This window comes from Microdochium trichocladiopsis (assembly GCF_020744255.1).
Source record: "Microdochium trichocladiopsis strain MPI-CAGE-CH-0230 chromosome Unknown B0I36scaffold_3, whole genome shotgun sequence".
NCBI classification, from domain to species: Eukaryota; Fungi; Ascomycota; class Sordariomycetes; order Xylariales; family Microdochiaceae; genus Microdochium; species Microdochium trichocladiopsis.
In genome coordinates, this window is record NW_025763546.1 from 1,050,966 (window position 1) to 1,067,005 (window position 16,040).

Genomic DNA, 16,040 nt, shown 5'->3' on the forward strand with positions numbered 1-16,040 from the left:
ACGTCCTGCAGTAGGGTTCTGTCCTCGCAGTCGCGCTAGTGAAAAGCAGAAACATATAGACCTAGACCAGAGGGCGAAATAAGGCAGTGTCCCTGTTCGACAGGCTCATCGGTGACCATAAGGTTTCGACATATCGACCTATTCTTCTTTTTTCCTCTCTTTAATTTCTTCAAGCTCCAGTTTTTGTGTGCTTGTCTTAGCCCGTTTTACTGATTCACTTTCGAGGCTCTACTGTCATGGTGGCGCCAAACTCGACCCGGAGATCGGGTGCGGTCGCTCGTCATCGGCCCAGAACCACGTGCGTTTACCGGCTATAGATGGTCACCATCGTCGGCAGTTGAGCCCACCATGTGTTCCGTACTTTCGAAGCATGCCAGACGGCTGCAGGGGGTTGCTGGCCGCCCTGAGGCTAGTAGAGTAGTCCCTGGGCTGCTGCGGACACGGCCGCGTACCCAGCGAGCTACGGATTCGCCCTGGAATGCGGAGAACGATGCCAGAGTCAGTATTGAGACATGCTATTCTTAGCTGCGCTCGAGTGATCGGACTGGGCCGGTGGGCGGTGCTGGCTTGTGATCCGAAAATCGTTTAGCTAGGCCCAGCCTACGTGAAGTAGGTACGTACCTTAGTTTGTCACTGCAGATACGCGGTGGCACTGCAGTTTGCCCTCGCCAGACTTTTAGACTGGCTACCACCTAGACGGCGACTAACGGGGTGTCATTGCCCCTGGCAGAACGCCTCCACACAGGGGTTCGCTTGGCCAGTCCCGCACTAGCACGCCCGCCCGAGCGACACGAGAAGTAGTGGAGACGGGCAAATGAATGGGGGCTGTGATCGTCATGGAGGAGCACATCGCGAAGAATGAATACGCCTTTCGCAAGCAGATTTGTCATTGGTTACTATTGCTGCTGCTATTCATGACGCAGAATGCGTAGAGACGGTCCGCTATCATCCTTGGCTGCTCACGCCCTCGAGAAGAGTAGCTTGCTGCGCTCACAGCCAAGGTAATTACATCTCTGCAGATCAAGCCTGCGTTGCTTCCCAGACTGCGTAGCATGGTGATGATTCGTTTGCCCTCCTCCCGTTGGCGTCCTGACTCAAAACCTGACCATGACGCATTCGTGATTGACATTGTTCCCAGTTCAGAAACCGTACCGCATGTCGTCAGAGCGCTGTGACCAGGGCTGCGGCTTGGCTGCCTCGCGAGCCCTGCCCCTGGTTATATGGCGATCTCAACACGGATCTTGAATTGGGACAACGCTCCACGCTCCCACAGAGCTTGCTAGGGTTCTGGGGTGGGGTTTCATGCGAAACGGCCCTTCCGGAAACCCAAAAGAACAAGGCAGCTTGCTGGGGCTGTGGCAGATTCCCCACCATCGGGTCTACTGTGGTCTAGGTAGGAGCTCGCCCGCACACTCTAGTATTATTGGCGATGCCGCAATTCCAGCGCCTGTACGGATTACAGGTGGCCAGACACCTTGACCTCCCCGAGGTGGCCGGACACTCGTACACTCCGCTATGAGGAGGCTGGCCGGAGAGAATCCGGGCAGTATCGCGTATGCTCTGGCTTACAGCCAGCTCCTGATCTTGGAACGAGCGAAATAGGTACAGTCACCAGCCAAGGAGAGTTTGTGGGTGCATCATCCATCATCAGCCGCACACAGGACTCTAGAAAGGCACCGTGAAAGTTGTGGCGGACAAACAGCCAAGCCTGAGCTGGCCCGGATCTGCTGCTCCTACTGCACCGTTGATGGAGGATAAGAGAAGCCGGATAGCAACGAGTGTGGCGTACGTCAAGCTGCAAGCCGCCAGTCAGCTCTGTGGCTGGGAAAAGACTTTGTCGATACTTTGCCAGCTCATGAGCCCGTATTGTAGCTGAAACGGCAGCCCTGAGTTGGAAGCATCTCATTTGGCGCCATCAGCCCTTGGTTGGACAAACTGGACCAGGCATGCAGCACAGTTGACCAGGAAGCTCATAACCACAGGCGGCCATGAGAATGATAAATGCTGGTTGGTCTTCGGGCCCAATCGGGTTCGCAGAGGGCTGATGTTTCAAGCGGCAGTGAATTGGCAGCGAATTGGCAGCGAATAGACAGTCGCATAACCGCTACACTGCGTCCTTGGTTTGCGTAGATGTTTTGATTCGTCGTGCGCAACACGACAACTTCGCCAACGGGGTATTCTGGCGGTCGATTGGCTATGATATTTTGCTCCTTATGCAACACAGCGTCGCTGTCGGCACCCAGCCGTGGACTGGCAAACAGGGGCCAGCAAGGCCGGATGAGGTCACAGGCCAGGGGTCAGGGCTTGAGATGCCATGCGCGTGTAGTCGTAGCAACCCTCCCTCACGCCTGTGTCAGATGCCACACCACTCACCAGCACGACATTTCGCGGGCTTTGCATCCACTGTCGTGTTCCGCTCCCTGCTGTGCCATGTCTGCCGTATTGTTGCTGGGGGATCGCCAGAGTTGCGAGAAGTCGGCCAGCTAGCCCGTCTGGCGCCCGCACTCGGGCCACTGACTGGCGTGTGTATTGACAACGGACGCAGGCGAGGCAGGATGAAGAAGGGGCTCGAGCTGATCGGCCGTTAGAGGAGGGAGGGATGGCGTCGATGGAGGGTGTGCCGGCGGGTGGTGGACGGGACAGAGGCGAGGGCAAGAGCCGGGCTCATGGTGGAGTCCCCGAGTGCCCCGCCGCTGACACCCCTGGAGGGATCTCGCCCCAGAGATGGCGCAGCCGGCCGGCACGATACGAAGCCAGCGCGCCACTTCTAGCCTCTATACCGGTACCCCTAACCACCAGGTTCGTGGACACGATGTACTGCCCTGCTGGGTCCCGCCTGGGCGTCGCACCAGGACCTGCTCTGCGCTTGTCTTAGTGCGGCGTGCCTGGCAGGCGTGTTACGTGTGACTGGTCGTGCTGAGGCTCAGCTCGCAGACCGACTCGTAGTCAAACCGCCTGTGGTCCTGTTTGTTGTCCATGAGTGGCCCAGACAGCAATGCTTTAAGTAGCTCCCCACGGCCCTCGTCCCCCCTTGCATCCTCTCTGCCTCTTGTTCTGCTCCTCCTCTCCCATCTTCATCCTCCTCGTCTCTTGCATTCGTTTTCCAGATACCCCTCTTTCAGGTGCCAGCATCCGGCACTGCCCCAGAGCTCCTCCATCAGAAGGGTGGTACTCCCCACCGCTCTCTCTGCTCCAGCAGCAAGCTTGCTACACCTACAACACACACCTCCAACAACACAGCCAGCACAGCAACCATGTGGTAGGTTGAGCCCGCCCACCAAAGATCGTGTGTTCGTTGCCCTCTGGCCTCAGACAATCCGCCGCCAGACAACCCTGCTGGAAACCTTGTCCCTGCATCACAACCTAAGACATGCTGGGGCAGGAAGCTTGGTTTGGCGGGGTCAACGAGCAGCGAGCAAAGGCGACCGCGTCTCACGCCCGAGATGATCAATTGTCGTCCACAACTTTCTAACTCTGGTTGTTTCTCGCAGTGGAATCTTCGGCTACATCAACTACTTGGTCGAGAAGGACCGCAAGTTCATCCTCGACACCCTCGTCAACGGTAAGCGCCCAATCTAGTCGCAGATTCTTGCTTCTCCCAAACAGCCAAAAATTGACGGTTTCTTCTTCCCACGACTATAGGTCTCGCTCGTCTCGAGTACCGTGGTTACGATTCGGCCGGTCTTGCCATCGATGGCGACAAGAAGAAGGAGATCTTGGCCTTCAAGGAGGTTGGCAAGGTTGCCAAGCTCAAGGCTTTGATCGAGGAATCCAAGCCCGACCTCACCAAGGTCTTCGACTCGCACGCCGGTATTGCACACACCCGGTGGGCTACTCACGGCCCTCCTTCCAGAGTCAACTGCCACCCTCACAGGTAAGACGAGCAGGCGAGAATGCACATTACAGCTGCCACCGAACATCGAGCTGACTTCCAATCTTCAATGTCTCCAGATCGGACCCCACCTGGGAGTTTTCCATCGTCCACAACGGCATCATCACCAACTACAAGGAGCTGAAGACCCTGCTTTCCAGCAAGGGCTTCAAGTTCGAGACCGAGACGGATACTGAGTGCATTGCCAAGCTCGCCAAGTACCTCTTCGACCGCAACCCCAACGTGGGCTTCGTCGATTTGGCCAAGGCTGTCATCTCCGAGCTCGAGGGTGCTTACGGCCTGCTTATCAAGTCTGTGCACTACCCCCACGAGGTCGTCGCCGCTCGCAAGGGTTCACCGCTGGTCATCGGTGTCAAGACTGAGAAGCGCATGAAGGTCGACTTCGTCGATGTCGAGTACGCTGATGACAACGCTCTGCCCGCCGAGGCCGCCTCTCAGAATGTGGCCGTCAAGAAGCAGGCTGGAGGCGGTCTCCTCTCGGTCAACAACTTGCTCGGTGCTCCCGACAAGTCCCTTCTCCACCGCTCGCAGTCGAGAGCTTTCATGACCGACGATGGCCAGCCCATGCCCGCCGAGTTCTTCCTCTCTTCGGACCCCTCGGCTATCGTTGAGCACACCAAGAAGGTCATGTACCTGGAGGACGACGACATTGCCCACATCCACGAGGGATCGCTCAACATCCACCGTCTGAAGAAGGCCGACGGTTCCTCCAACGTCCGCAACATCCAGACCCTTGAGCTTGAGCTCCAGGAGATCATGAAGGGCAAATTTGACCACTTTATGCAGAAGGAGATTTTCGAGCAGCCCGAGTCCGTGGTCAACACCATGCGTGGACGCCTCGATGTCGAGAACAAGTCCGTCACTCTCGGTGGTCTGCGGTCATACATTGCCACTATCCGCCGGTGCCGCCGTATCATCTTCATTGCCTGCGGTACTAGTTATCACTCCTGCATGGCTGTTCGCGGTATCTTCGAGGAGCTCGCTGAGATCCCGATTGCCGTCGAGCTGGCCTCCGACTTCTTGGACCGAGAGGCACCAGTCTTCCGTGACGACACCTGCGTCTTCGTCTCGCAGTCCGGTGAGACTGCCGACTCCCTCATGGCTCTTCGCTACTGCCTGGAGCGCGGTGCCCTGACTGTCGGCATCGTCAACGTGGTCGGTTCGTCCATCTCCCTGCTGACGCACTGTGGTGTGCACGTCAATGCCGGTCCCGAGATTGGTGTCGCTTCCACCAAGGCGTACACTTCGCAGTTCATCGCCATGGTCATGTTTGCTTTGTCTCTCAGTGAGGACCGCGCCTCCAAGCAGAAGAGACGCGAGGAGATTATCGAGGGTCTTGCCAACATCTCTGGCCAGATTAAGCAGATCCTCGAGCTCGACCAGCCCATCAAGGAGCTGTGCAAGAAGACCTTCAAGGACCAGAAGTCTCTGCTTCTCCTCGGCCGTGGCAGCCAGTTCTCCACTGCCCTCGAGGGTGCGCTGAAGATCAAGGAAATCTCCTACCTTCACTGCGAGGCTGTCATGTCTGGTGAGCTCAAGCACGGTGTGCTGGCTCTCGTTGACGAGAACCTGCCCATCATCATGATCCTGACCCGTGATGGCCTCTTCAAGAAGTCCCTCAACGCCTACCAGCAAGGTATGTACTCTCCAATTCAGATACCCGGGCTTTTCGTTAATGACTGCATACTAATTACTGCCTTATAGTCGTTGCCCGCAACGGCAAGCCCATCGTCATCTGCAACCCTGGCGATGAGGAGTTCAAGTCGAACCAGGCGGAGCAGATCGAGGTTCCCAAGACCGTCGACTGCCTCCAGGGTCTCCTCAATGTCATTCCTCTGCAGCTGATCGCCTACTGGCTCGCTGTCTTGGAGGGTCTCAATGTCGACTTCCCCCGTAACCTCGCCAAGTCTGTGACTGTCGAGTAAAGGAAGGGATTTGGCGATTGGGTGTACGAGGCACATGTACAAGAAGGGATCAATTGCAGGCACTTCATGATGATGACGAGTCTAGTAGGAGAAGTGACCAGCACCCTGGCTCGTTGTATGCGATGTTTTTCGGCCGGGAGTTGGGACGCTTGGAACGCGTGTTTACGATACGATACCTATATGTTGATATGACTGAGGAAGAAAGAAGCGACCTGCGAAAAAAGGCCTCGTATAATAGAAGATTACAAAACAAATGACTTGGGGCCTGGCTTCACGTGACTGTAGAACCCGGCAACGTTTTTACACATCTATGATCCATCATAGGGCTCGGGGTCGGATTCGTGGCGGAGTATATCAACGGCATTGCTCATTTCTAGTCCAATACCAATGAAACACATGTCACACTGTGGACAACATTCATTGACGCATGCCCGCACACAGTCGTTTGTTCATAAATTCACCAACAAGCCGTCTGCGGACACACACTGTCAAGGACAATCGCAGATTTCGCAGTCATCAAATCACGCTCTCTTTGGATGGTATTGACTCTAAATGCTACTACCAAGGTATGTGTGTCCCTGATGTCGAGAAACCACACGTAGCCCGAAGTTACCACTACCAATGTTTCCGAACGTAGATATGGGCCGTATCTTTATACAGTCTGCGTCCCGTAGCCCTTGATGCGGTCGGCAAACGCCCAGCTCTGCTTCTCGAGCTTCTCGTTCTCCTTGAGCTCGATGCCGGCCTTTGTGACGACGGCGATGGAGAAGCTGTCGAGCGACCTGGCGTCGCGGTAGTAGAGGACCTTCATGCACTCGCGGATGACCTTTTCTGCCTCCTCGCGGGTGAGCCGGGCGGCCGACTCCTCGTCGGGGGCGTACTTGCGCATGATGGGCTGGGCGAGCATGGCGCCAAAGCCCGTGGCCAAGCTGGGCGAGGTGAAGGTGGTGCCCAGCAGGTCGGCGGCGGCGAGGAAGGGCTTGTCGTCCTCGTCGAGCCCCGCGACGAGCAGGTGGTTCCAGAGGGGGTCCATCTTTGTCCGGCGGTGGTAGAGGAGCTTGGAGAGGTACTTGTGCAGGTTGCGGGCGTTGAGGGTGTGCTTGTCCGGCTGGCTCGTGTAGGCCTCGTCGATGGCGAGCTCGGTCAGGTGGCGGTCCAGATACTGCATGTCCGAGACGTCGCCGCCAAAGCCGATGACGGAGGTGTCTGCGAAGGTGCGGATGCGCTTCACGTCGGTGAAGCGAGCGAGAGAGCCGTAGGACGCTGCATGGGAGGGCGAAAGAGAGAGGATCACACGGTAAGCAGTTGCTTTCGAATCGGGATGGCCAAGCAGAAAGAGAGAGCACGATTTGGACTAACCTAGGTTATCCGCAGCGATGACGACGCCGTCCTTGAACTTGAGACCCAGCACTGAGGTACCCGTGACGACGGGAGACTGTGTGTGTGTCGTGGGGCCGTTGTGCTGCATGTAGGAGGCATCGTAGGCGCCGTAAACGTCATCTCTGGGCTGTGGGCGGTGCCGAGACACTCTACGGGTCAGCGAGCTGGCCTGATGGCTCCAGGATGTCAGGATTTGAGGCTTACACGACCCCATGCCATCGGTCTGTGATCCATGGTTGCGGCGGGGAAGCGGCGAGGCGGCGCGGCGCGGGCGGTTGCGGTGGGTGATGCGTGGAAGGGCGGTGGTCAGAAACTTTGATCAATCAGTCGTCCTGTCTGTTATCAAAGTGAACCAGGGCGGTTGTGTACGGCGGAGGGTGGTGCGTTGTCGCTGTGCGTGTGGGATGAGGAGGTTGATGATGTTCAAGGCTGCAGGCTGGACGACGTCGTCTGTGCCGGTGCTGAGCTCCAGCTCTCTCGACGCCCTGGAGCTGGGAGCTTGGGTGGGTGAGCGGGGGTCCCTAGCCATGTACCTGGCCACACAGCATGGTATGGAAAGTGACTTTGGTGGCACCCGCGCTGCGTCGTCACTGCGTTCTGCCTTGCAATTGCCTGTCGCTGCAGCGAGCCACGCACAGGCATCAGAACATGCCCCACCGGGGGCCCGCCAGACATCAACCTCACACGCCTCTGATTGGCACGCGGTGGGAGGCCTTCATATTCATCCGTCGATGAATGAAGCAGTTCGATATCTGATCAGAGTCGTCGCAGGTCGGCCGTCAGGCACGTTATTCCAAGTTGCAGGGGCTCGCTCCTCCTCGCAATAGTATTCTTCGTATTTTGAGCTCAAGCTACCTTTGCTGGTCTGTCCACAACATCAATTAGTGCACGTTCAAGATGGCTCTCGTTGGATACGGGAGCAGTGACGACGAAGACGACGAGCTCCAGCCTCAGCAACCACAAGAACAACCAGTGTCCAAAACAGATGAAGGCGTGTCCCTTGGCGGTAGGTCTTCTCATTCGTCACAATTGGGCTATCTATCCATCGGGTCAGCAGCAGAGACTAACATCCTCACTTCAGACGCCAAAAGCACATCCTCGGGGGCCACAGCCTCATCACAACCTGCCCAGCATGAACCACAGCAGCAGCAGCAGCAATCGCAGTCATTACAACAAGATGTTGCCACTACTGCCCCTATTGCAACTACACCAGAAGCAGCAGTGCCTTTACAGCCAGCACCCATAGGGCCTCAACTAGGCCCCTCTGCAGCTCCGGGACCACAAGACTCGTCCGTATCCACAGCATCCTTCCCGCCCCTCGAAGGGGCAGAAGACGATCAGGGACCATCACCACCATCACTACCACCACCACAGGCCCCAGGATCCCCGTATACCTCCCACCGCGCGACCCTGCGCTCCCTGACCCTCCCGACAGTACCAGACATGGACATCCCGGCCTCGCCGCCGGGCTCCCCGACCGCAGAAGAGCGGCAGCTGAGCTCCAAGTTCGAGCACTTCCTCGACCTCAAGAAGAAGCAGGGGGTACACTTCAACAGCAGGATCGGCACGTCCGCGGCCATGCGCAACCCGGCGCTGACCGACAAGCTGCTTGGCTTCGTCGACGTCGACCACAAGGCCCAGTACGCGAACACGCTCCCGCAGACCGTCTGGGACCCGGCCGCGTTCCCCAGGTCGAGCTACAAGGAGCAGCTCCGCCAGAGCCAGGCCGACGTCGCTGCGAGTAGGGCTCGTGGCAAAGGCGCGCCCGTGGCCTTTGTCCCGTCGTCCAGCAGCAGCGCGGGCGGTGCTCAGAGTGCATCAGGGACGCAGGACAAGCGCAAGACGAGGTTCGACGCGTAGAACAAGAGAGCAAGGATAGTTGTAAGAATGTATATACCCCCTTCGGCGTCATCTGCCGTCAAAAAGCAGCTTGGAACAGAATGTGCCTTGAATCACAACACTCTATGTACATGTGGCTTCTAGTTATGATATAAGTCTCGACCTCCTCTATAAAAATGATGAATGCCGCACGCTTCTGTGCGTGGGCACGCACTCTCGACCCACAGAGCAACGCAGAACAGTGATGGTAAACATGATTTTCCCAAAAACGCCTTTCGCCATGCCAAAACATCAGTCATGATCGTGATTCACAATTCCAAGCGCCGGCCCATGCCGCAGCTCGCCTCAATGAGCCACGTTCGTCAAGCGAGTGCCGCGGCGGTTGCTTCCTCTCTCTCAATGCCGCATAAGGCCAATCCCGCTGAATCCGCCACCACTTCGCGATGGCCCGCTGCCACCCGCGCCGCCTGGGCCAGAAAAGTTCCGTGCGGAGCCGCTGCTCGCAGATCTGCGGCCATCGCCGAACCCTCCCTTCTTGCTCTTGGGTCCTGCGCTTGCCTTGGACACTTTGCTAGAGGAACTAGAAGGCTTACGCGGATATGATTTCCTGCTCCTCGAGTTGTTGCGCTTGCCGCCCCTGGCACTTCCTGCTCCCGACTGCGCGGCCTTCTTTGGTTTTACCGCCGCTTCCTCTGTTTGTATGCGGTTCAGGGTATTGTAGAAAGCCTGAACGCCGGCATTTTCGCTTGCCGTCGAAAAGTGATGGGATGTTTCACCTTCGTCATCGTCATCCATGTCGCTGTCAAACATAGCTTCGTCTCCATCTTCGTCGTCAGAGATGAGGTCGACGACATCTCCATCGCCTGATGGGCCCGCCGATGCGGTCTGTCGGGATTCGGTACCGAGAACCAGCTTACTTTGCTTCTCAAATTGTCGAATAAGCGGTATGAACTTATCACCATACTTTTTCACCTTTTCTGCGTCGATCCCCGGAATCTTGCTCATCTGCTGCGGTGTGACGGTGAGCCGGATTGCCATCTCTCGAAAGTCTTGCTCTCTGAAAAGTGGTCGACGAAGTCCCTTCTTGTTGCGCAGATTTTCCTCGAAGATGGATGCTTCCTGAACGAAGCCGCCGACAAGGGCCTTGTGTAGATCAGATAGCTGGTCTACTCTCGCATCGCGGGCGATAGGAGGTCCTAGCACCTGCTGCTGGCCTTTGCGGCGTTTCGGGGGCTGTGGCATTTCCTCAAAATCGTCATCCGTGAAACCGTCCGCCACAACGAATCCGTCCTGCTCATAGTCATTTCCACTGCCCCCAAACTCATCGTCGCTCTCGATCACTGCCCTTTTCTGCTTTCGTTTCGTCTTGCTGACCTTGCCGGCTGGGGAAGACACTATTGTCGAAGGGACGGCTTCTGAGGCAATGGCTTTCCCGGCACGTTTCTTTCCTTTGGCAGCAGAGATTCGTCCCCCGTTGTGCTTAACACGAGTACTCAACGACAGGGTGCGCCTGTCATTCCAAAAGTGATCCGCAGCTGGTCCAATCTGGACAGCTCAGTCAGTTGCGTGTCATTCATGACATTTGAACAGTGTGGACGAACCTGGAAATATTGGATAGCGACGTTGGCTTTCTTGTTGACCACGTTCTCCTCGATCAGTGCGTTCTCGGCGGCTAACTTATCAATGATGCGATGGACCTCGTACGCTGGTAGATGTTTTGCTACACCGTGGTACTCGTGGGCCGCCTCCTTGTAATCTGTCATTTTCTTCTTGGCCAGGAGGTAGTCAGTGCACTGAGTGAGCGTCTGGCGATCTTGGCTGTCGATTACGTATAGCGCGGCTTTCGCAACCTCGGAATAGTCAGTCATCTCAAACTGATCATCGTTTCTACAATTATCGCAGTTCTTGCCGCAGTCTGCCTTGTCAAATCTCTCGCCGAAATAGCGCAGCACTTCGACCCGGCGACAATCAGTCTGGTTGTCGCAGAAGCTGGCAACAGTGTTGAGCATGTTTCGTTGTCTCTCCTTCTGAGTATAATTGCCATCACCATCGGCAATCATCTTGCGCAGCTGGGCAAGGTCCGCAAAGCCAAAGTACAGGTAGCACTCAGATGGCAGGCCGTCTCGACCAGCACGACCAGTCTCTTGATAGTAGCCTTCGAGGCTCTTTGGCACCGAGTGGTGGATGACGAAGCGGACGTCTGGCTTGTCAATGCCCATGCCGAAAGCAATGGTCGCTACTACGACTTTGATGTTGCTCTTTTGCCACTCTCGCTGAACTCGGACCTTGTCGTCTTTCTCCATCGCGGCATGATAATGATGTGCTGCTATGCCACGCTCACAGAGTTTCTTGGCAATCTTCTCCGTCGAGGCGCGTGAGAGTGTGTACACGATGCCAGCCTGATCTTCGAACTTCTCGAGAATGAGATCGGCGATAGTGTTGACATTGTCTTTCTCTTTCTTCCGCACCTCGTAGTACAGATTGGATCGGTTGAAGCTCTGGGTGAAGTCTTCGCACTTGTCAATGCCGAGGTTGTGCTTGACATCCATTATGACATTTTGTGTTGCCGTGGCCGTCAAAGCCATGACGGGCACTTTAGGGAAGCGGCGCCGAAAGTCCCCCAGAGCCTTGTAGTCAGGTCGGAAGTCATGACCCCATTGACTCACACAATGTGCTTCGTCTATCACAAGACGAGCAATCTTGCCTTTATCGTACAGTGTTGCAAGGCTGTTGACGAATTGCTCACTCTTGCTGATCATCTCGGGCGTTACATATAAGAGCTGAATGATGAGCTCGGGATTGCTCTCCTTGAATGCCGACATGATGTGAGATCGTTCTCGCTTCGGCGTGTCTCCGTTGAATGACAGTGCTCGGATGTTCAGTTTCTCAAGATGTTCAACCTGATCCTGCATCAAGCTAAGCAGTGGAGAGACTACAATGGTGATGCCATGTGTCTTGCCACTGGATACCACCGCGGGGAGCTGATAGCACAGACTTTTCCCTCCACCGGTGGGCATGAGAACGAAAGCGTCTTTGCCTCCCAGAGTAGCATTGATTGCTTCAAGTTGGTTGTGCCGAAATCCAGACATGCGGAAGCGATCTTTCAGTGCCCGTTTGACCTCGCTTGACCATGTGAACTTCATCATTTCAGCAGGATACTGGCCCTTCAGTGACGAACTCTGTGGTTTCCTCGGCACGGCCTTGGTTGCCTTGTTCAGCGCATGGCTTGGTGTATTACCCGACGTCTCTGATAGAGGTGGCCGCGAAGCGCCATTCGCACGGAGTCGTGAGTCGGCACCATTTTGGACTTCGACGTTCTCTGCAAGGAATGACAGGCTTTCGTCTAGATCATCACTGTAGTCGCTTATATACTCAACCGCTCTGCTGACTCTTGTGTGAATTGGACTTCTCGCCTTGGTCACGCTATGCAGCGGGTACGCAGACGCGGCTGCTTGATGTGACTGTTGGTTGTGATGTCGCACAGTCGTGTTCGGAGGTAGTTGGGCTGTCTGGCCGTACATATTCTCCATAAGATACAGCTCCTCATCCTCTGATGGTAGCGACATATCAGGAATGTCATATGGGTCAGCCTGCACAGGAGCAGGTTGAGCATAAAGACCACGGGGTGAGTTCGACTTGTTTTGAGAGGGGGCTTGAGTTTGCAGGATGACTTGCGCACTGCTTCCTGTGGCATGGATCGGGCCAGACGTCATTCGCGTTGGTTTCGATCCCGCGAGAACTTGAGTCGACTGAATCAGCTCCTCGTTGCCATAGATAGACTTTGGCTTGTTGACAGCGAAGAGCTGTACATTGTCGATGCCGGCAGCGTGGAGTCGTTCAAGCAACTGGCGCTTGTGCTCGTCTTCCTGCTCGTGCATCTCTTCCAGCCGGGCCTCATCCTCGTCCGTGTTTAGATCCTGCTCGTATGCATTCGAAATCCGATTCAAGAGTGCGTCCATCTTGGCAAGGAAGTCTTTGTAGGCGCGATACTCGGTAGCGACAAACTCGAGAGCCTTTTGTTGTTGGTTCAGCTGCTCCTTTTGCTGTTTGGCGACCTGCTTCGCCTCTGCATCCTTCAGTCTGAGGGCCAAACGGAAAGACTCCGTGTTCTCTGTAACTTTTCGGGCAAGGTTCGCCCGTTGTCTATCAAGCGCCGAGGGATCTGCCAGGAAGAGCTCTAGTATATCGTCGGATTTGGCACCATCATTAAGTGATAATGACTGAGGGAGACTTGATCCGTGGTTTACTGGCGCGACTGGACGACCGGTCTGAACAGGATTGCGAGACAGTTTGTGTTCGCGAGAAGGCGTGTGTACTTCATACATCTCACTGTCGTCATCGATATAGCCTTCACTGCGATGTTCGTCTGGCAATGTGGCGCGCGATGGAGGCGTAAGAAATTCGTCGTCCGAGTCTTGGATAACACGGTTTTCGGCATCGGCAAGTCCTGGACTGGTTGGCTCAGAGCGTTGTGTTGTCCGAGGCGCGGGGTCGTTTGACGGTTCCGTAGTCCTCCGGTTGATCGCTGCATGGCCAAAGCTCGAAGGGGGTGGTGGCCGTTCAGCACGTGCAAGTGTCGTTGGCGAAGGTCGTCCTCGGCGCATCGGTTCCGATAGTTCAGTGGAGGAGGCGATAGGAGAAGATCGTGGGACAATATCTGCTGCCCCATATTCATCATCGTCACTTGAGACTGGACGGCGTCGAGAAGGAGTTTGGCTGGATCTTCCGAGTATCTTAGGCTTCTTCTTGTTCGGGGATGAGCTTGCTGTCTTCTTGATACGCGAACGCATAATGTCCTCTTCGGACAGGAAGTCGTCGATATCAGGGAAGTCGTCATCGAGGAATGCTGAGGAGGGATGCACTGCTTCGCTGCTTTTCCGCTTCTTGCCCCTTCTAGGTGTCGCCGGTGGCGGTGCTGGCTGAGAGCTTGGGGGATGGCTTCGCCGAGATCCACCCACGAAACTTTGGGCATCTGGAAGCTCGGGGTATAACGGTTTGGCTCGAGAGACGCGGTCCTTGCTCCCAAGTCGGGACGGATCGTCGAAGGCCGCTGAAGGAGAAGGTGAACTTGGACATGATTCTGCAAGTCCTCCGGTCAAGTCGACAGTCTCGTATGGCGTTGATTCAGGTGGTACACTGGCGCCTGGCGTCATAAGACGATGAGTCGAACTTTCTGCGTGGCCTCGAACCTGTGTTGTCGATTTCTTCCGTGACGACAAGAACGCAGCATACTCCCTCTGCAGAGAATGAGATGCTGAGCTGGTCGTGGCACTGCCGGTTGTTGAAGTTGGTGTCAACAGCGGCTCCTGCCTTAGAAGAAGGCCTGGCCTGCTCGATTTCGTGCTGGATACTGGCCGTCCCATGGCTTCTGCGCCTGCTCCTTCTGCCAGCGAATTCGAATGGAAAGGCTTGGTGGTTCCCGAAGCATCAAACAGACTTGCCACAGATCGTGATGGGTCCGGTGGGGGGCAAGTCCGCACGTTGGCGACGGGTTTATGGCTCGGCCGCGTCTCTGCAACTGTCACGCCGGGAGTCGGGATCGCAATCGGCGCGGAGTCGGGAGGCGTCAGGTCGGTAAGCTGGTCGCGAGCAGGCGGGAGTTGAGGCGCGACTGGCGTATTGTGGGCAGCATCAGCCAGGAGCCATGTTAGATGTTCTCGGAGGTTGTTTCGAGTCATGAAGCCTAGCTGGAACGACGGTTCCAAGAAGACTCCATGAGAGAATCATGGGTCATCAGTTTGACCTCTCGAAGGTATGTTGCTTGAAGTTTGGGTCGGGTTCTTCAAGCAGGGTTGGTTGTCTGACCTCGAGCTTGTCGCGGTGCACTAGTGGCAGGCAGTTTACGCGCCTCGGGTGACAAAAGAGTGGGGTTGGTTGAGGAAATTGCAGCACGGAGTCGCGTCCAAGGCCCATTTCCCCCCAGGCGGCCAATCGCCAAGTCAGGTGACCATGCCTTCATGTAAGTCTGCAGCCCACTTTCGTGAATCGAGCCGCATGTGCACATGAGATTGTACTCGAGGGCTTCTTCTGGACAATAGGAAGTGATCTCTAGGCTAGTCTGGCACTGGTCATCGTAATTCGCCGTTTGCCCGCGCAGCGCTGGTTTGGGTAACTCGGGCACAAACATGTTTTGCTGGTATTTAGCATGGTTGTCGATTCTTTTGCCACGGTCCCGCCGAGCACTGGTTTATGCATCACAGGCACAGCTGGACAGGGCATGCATGTGAAGCAGCGTCTACATTGTCAGCCAGGAGTTGAGCATGGTGGTGTAAATATGGCATCGCCACGCAATCATCTTCCCCGTACCACTTCGGATAAGTACAGCTCGATGTCTGGCATAGCTATTAGACATCATATGCAGGTAGTCAACGGGGGCCTTTGGCGTGAACTCATAATAGGGCAGTAGCAGTAGTGTGGATAAAACCTCGCCGATCAAGATGGGCAGCGCACCATCTGAGGCATTCTCATCCAAGAGCAAAGCGACCACATACCGACCCACATAAGCCACCAAGAGTAACGCCCGCGTGCATTCTGGGGATGTGATCCCTTGATCGGCAATATGACGTGGACAGCTGCACAGGGACTTGTTCTTGCAACTACATATGGACAATACGGAGCCACAGACACAGCTACCAACTACTAGTGTCGGTTTCTGGCACATGTAAGACACCTCAAGCATTCCACAGTTGTCCCTGGGTGGCCCCCCCGACGCACTCTGGGACAGACATGTGCTAGAACTTACGCGGCTGAAGAACGTCGACATGAATCGCGTGGCCAGAACCATTGTCTCGGCAGAACAACAGGTCCATTCCAATGGCATTCGAAACTTGCAAGTAACAAGGACAGAAGCGCAATCACCAGCGAAACAGTGACAGATCAAACAGAGTTCAATTTTTTAGCTTCATCAGCTACAGCGGATATCTAGATATATCCAGGAATCACCGAACGTATTATGCACAAGTCTAGATCGTAGGTATTCCGGAAGACAAGGCGTCCAGGCCCTG

General features: G+C 55.7%; 4 protein-coding genes across 4 annotated transcripts; 2 read left to right on the plus strand and 2 right to left on the minus strand.

Annotated features, from left to right (window-relative positions):
• Positions 1 to 2,965: 2,965 nt before the first annotated feature.
• On the plus strand, positions 2,966 to 6,270 carry B0I36DRAFT_421021 (glutamine:fructose-6-phosphate amidotransferase). The gene is made up of 5 exons (XM_046162174.1): positions 2,966 to 3,259; positions 3,492 to 3,562; positions 3,643 to 3,874; positions 3,952 to 5,528; positions 5,597 to 6,270. The coding sequence occupies exons 1-5, from the start codon at positions 3,255 to 3,257 to the stop codon at positions 5,815 to 5,817; spliced, it is 2,106 nt and encodes a 701-aa protein (XP_046014963.1). The 5' UTR covers positions 2,966 to 3,254; the 3' UTR covers positions 5,818 to 6,270.
• Positions 6,271 to 6,322: 52 nt separating this feature from the next.
• Positions 6,323 to 7,624, minus strand: B0I36DRAFT_317134 (20S proteasome subunit). The gene is made up of 3 exons (XM_046153119.1): positions 7,402 to 7,624; positions 7,177 to 7,324; positions 6,323 to 7,080 (listed from the first exon to the last, which is right to left on the minus strand). Exons 1-3 carry the CDS (start codon positions 7,429 to 7,431, stop codon positions 6,470 to 6,472), a joined length of 789 nt encoding a protein of 262 aa, XP_046014964.1. The 5' UTR covers positions 7,432 to 7,624; the 3' UTR covers positions 6,323 to 6,469.
• A 256-nt stretch (positions 7,625 to 7,880) lies between these two features.
• B0I36DRAFT_317135 (HCNGP-like protein-domain-containing protein) lies at positions 7,881 to 9,137 on the plus strand. Its single transcript, XM_046153120.1, has 2 exons — positions 7,881 to 8,203; positions 8,279 to 9,137. Exons 1-2 carry the CDS (start codon positions 8,095 to 8,097, stop codon positions 9,055 to 9,057), a joined length of 888 nt encoding a protein of 295 aa, XP_046014965.1. The 5' UTR covers positions 7,881 to 8,094; the 3' UTR covers positions 9,058 to 9,137.
• Positions 9,138 to 9,432: 295 nt separating this feature from the next.
• On the minus strand, positions 9,433 to 12,557 carry B0I36DRAFT_238341 (uncharacterized protein; the record flags this gene model as incomplete). Its single annotated transcript, XM_046149605.1, has 2 exons — positions 9,433 to 10,581; positions 10,638 to 12,557. The coding sequence occupies 2 exons, from the start codon at positions 12,555 to 12,557 to the stop codon at positions 9,433 to 9,435; spliced, it is 3,069 nt and encodes a 1,022-aa protein (XP_046014966.1).
• Positions 12,558 to 16,040: the final 3,483 nt, after the last annotated feature.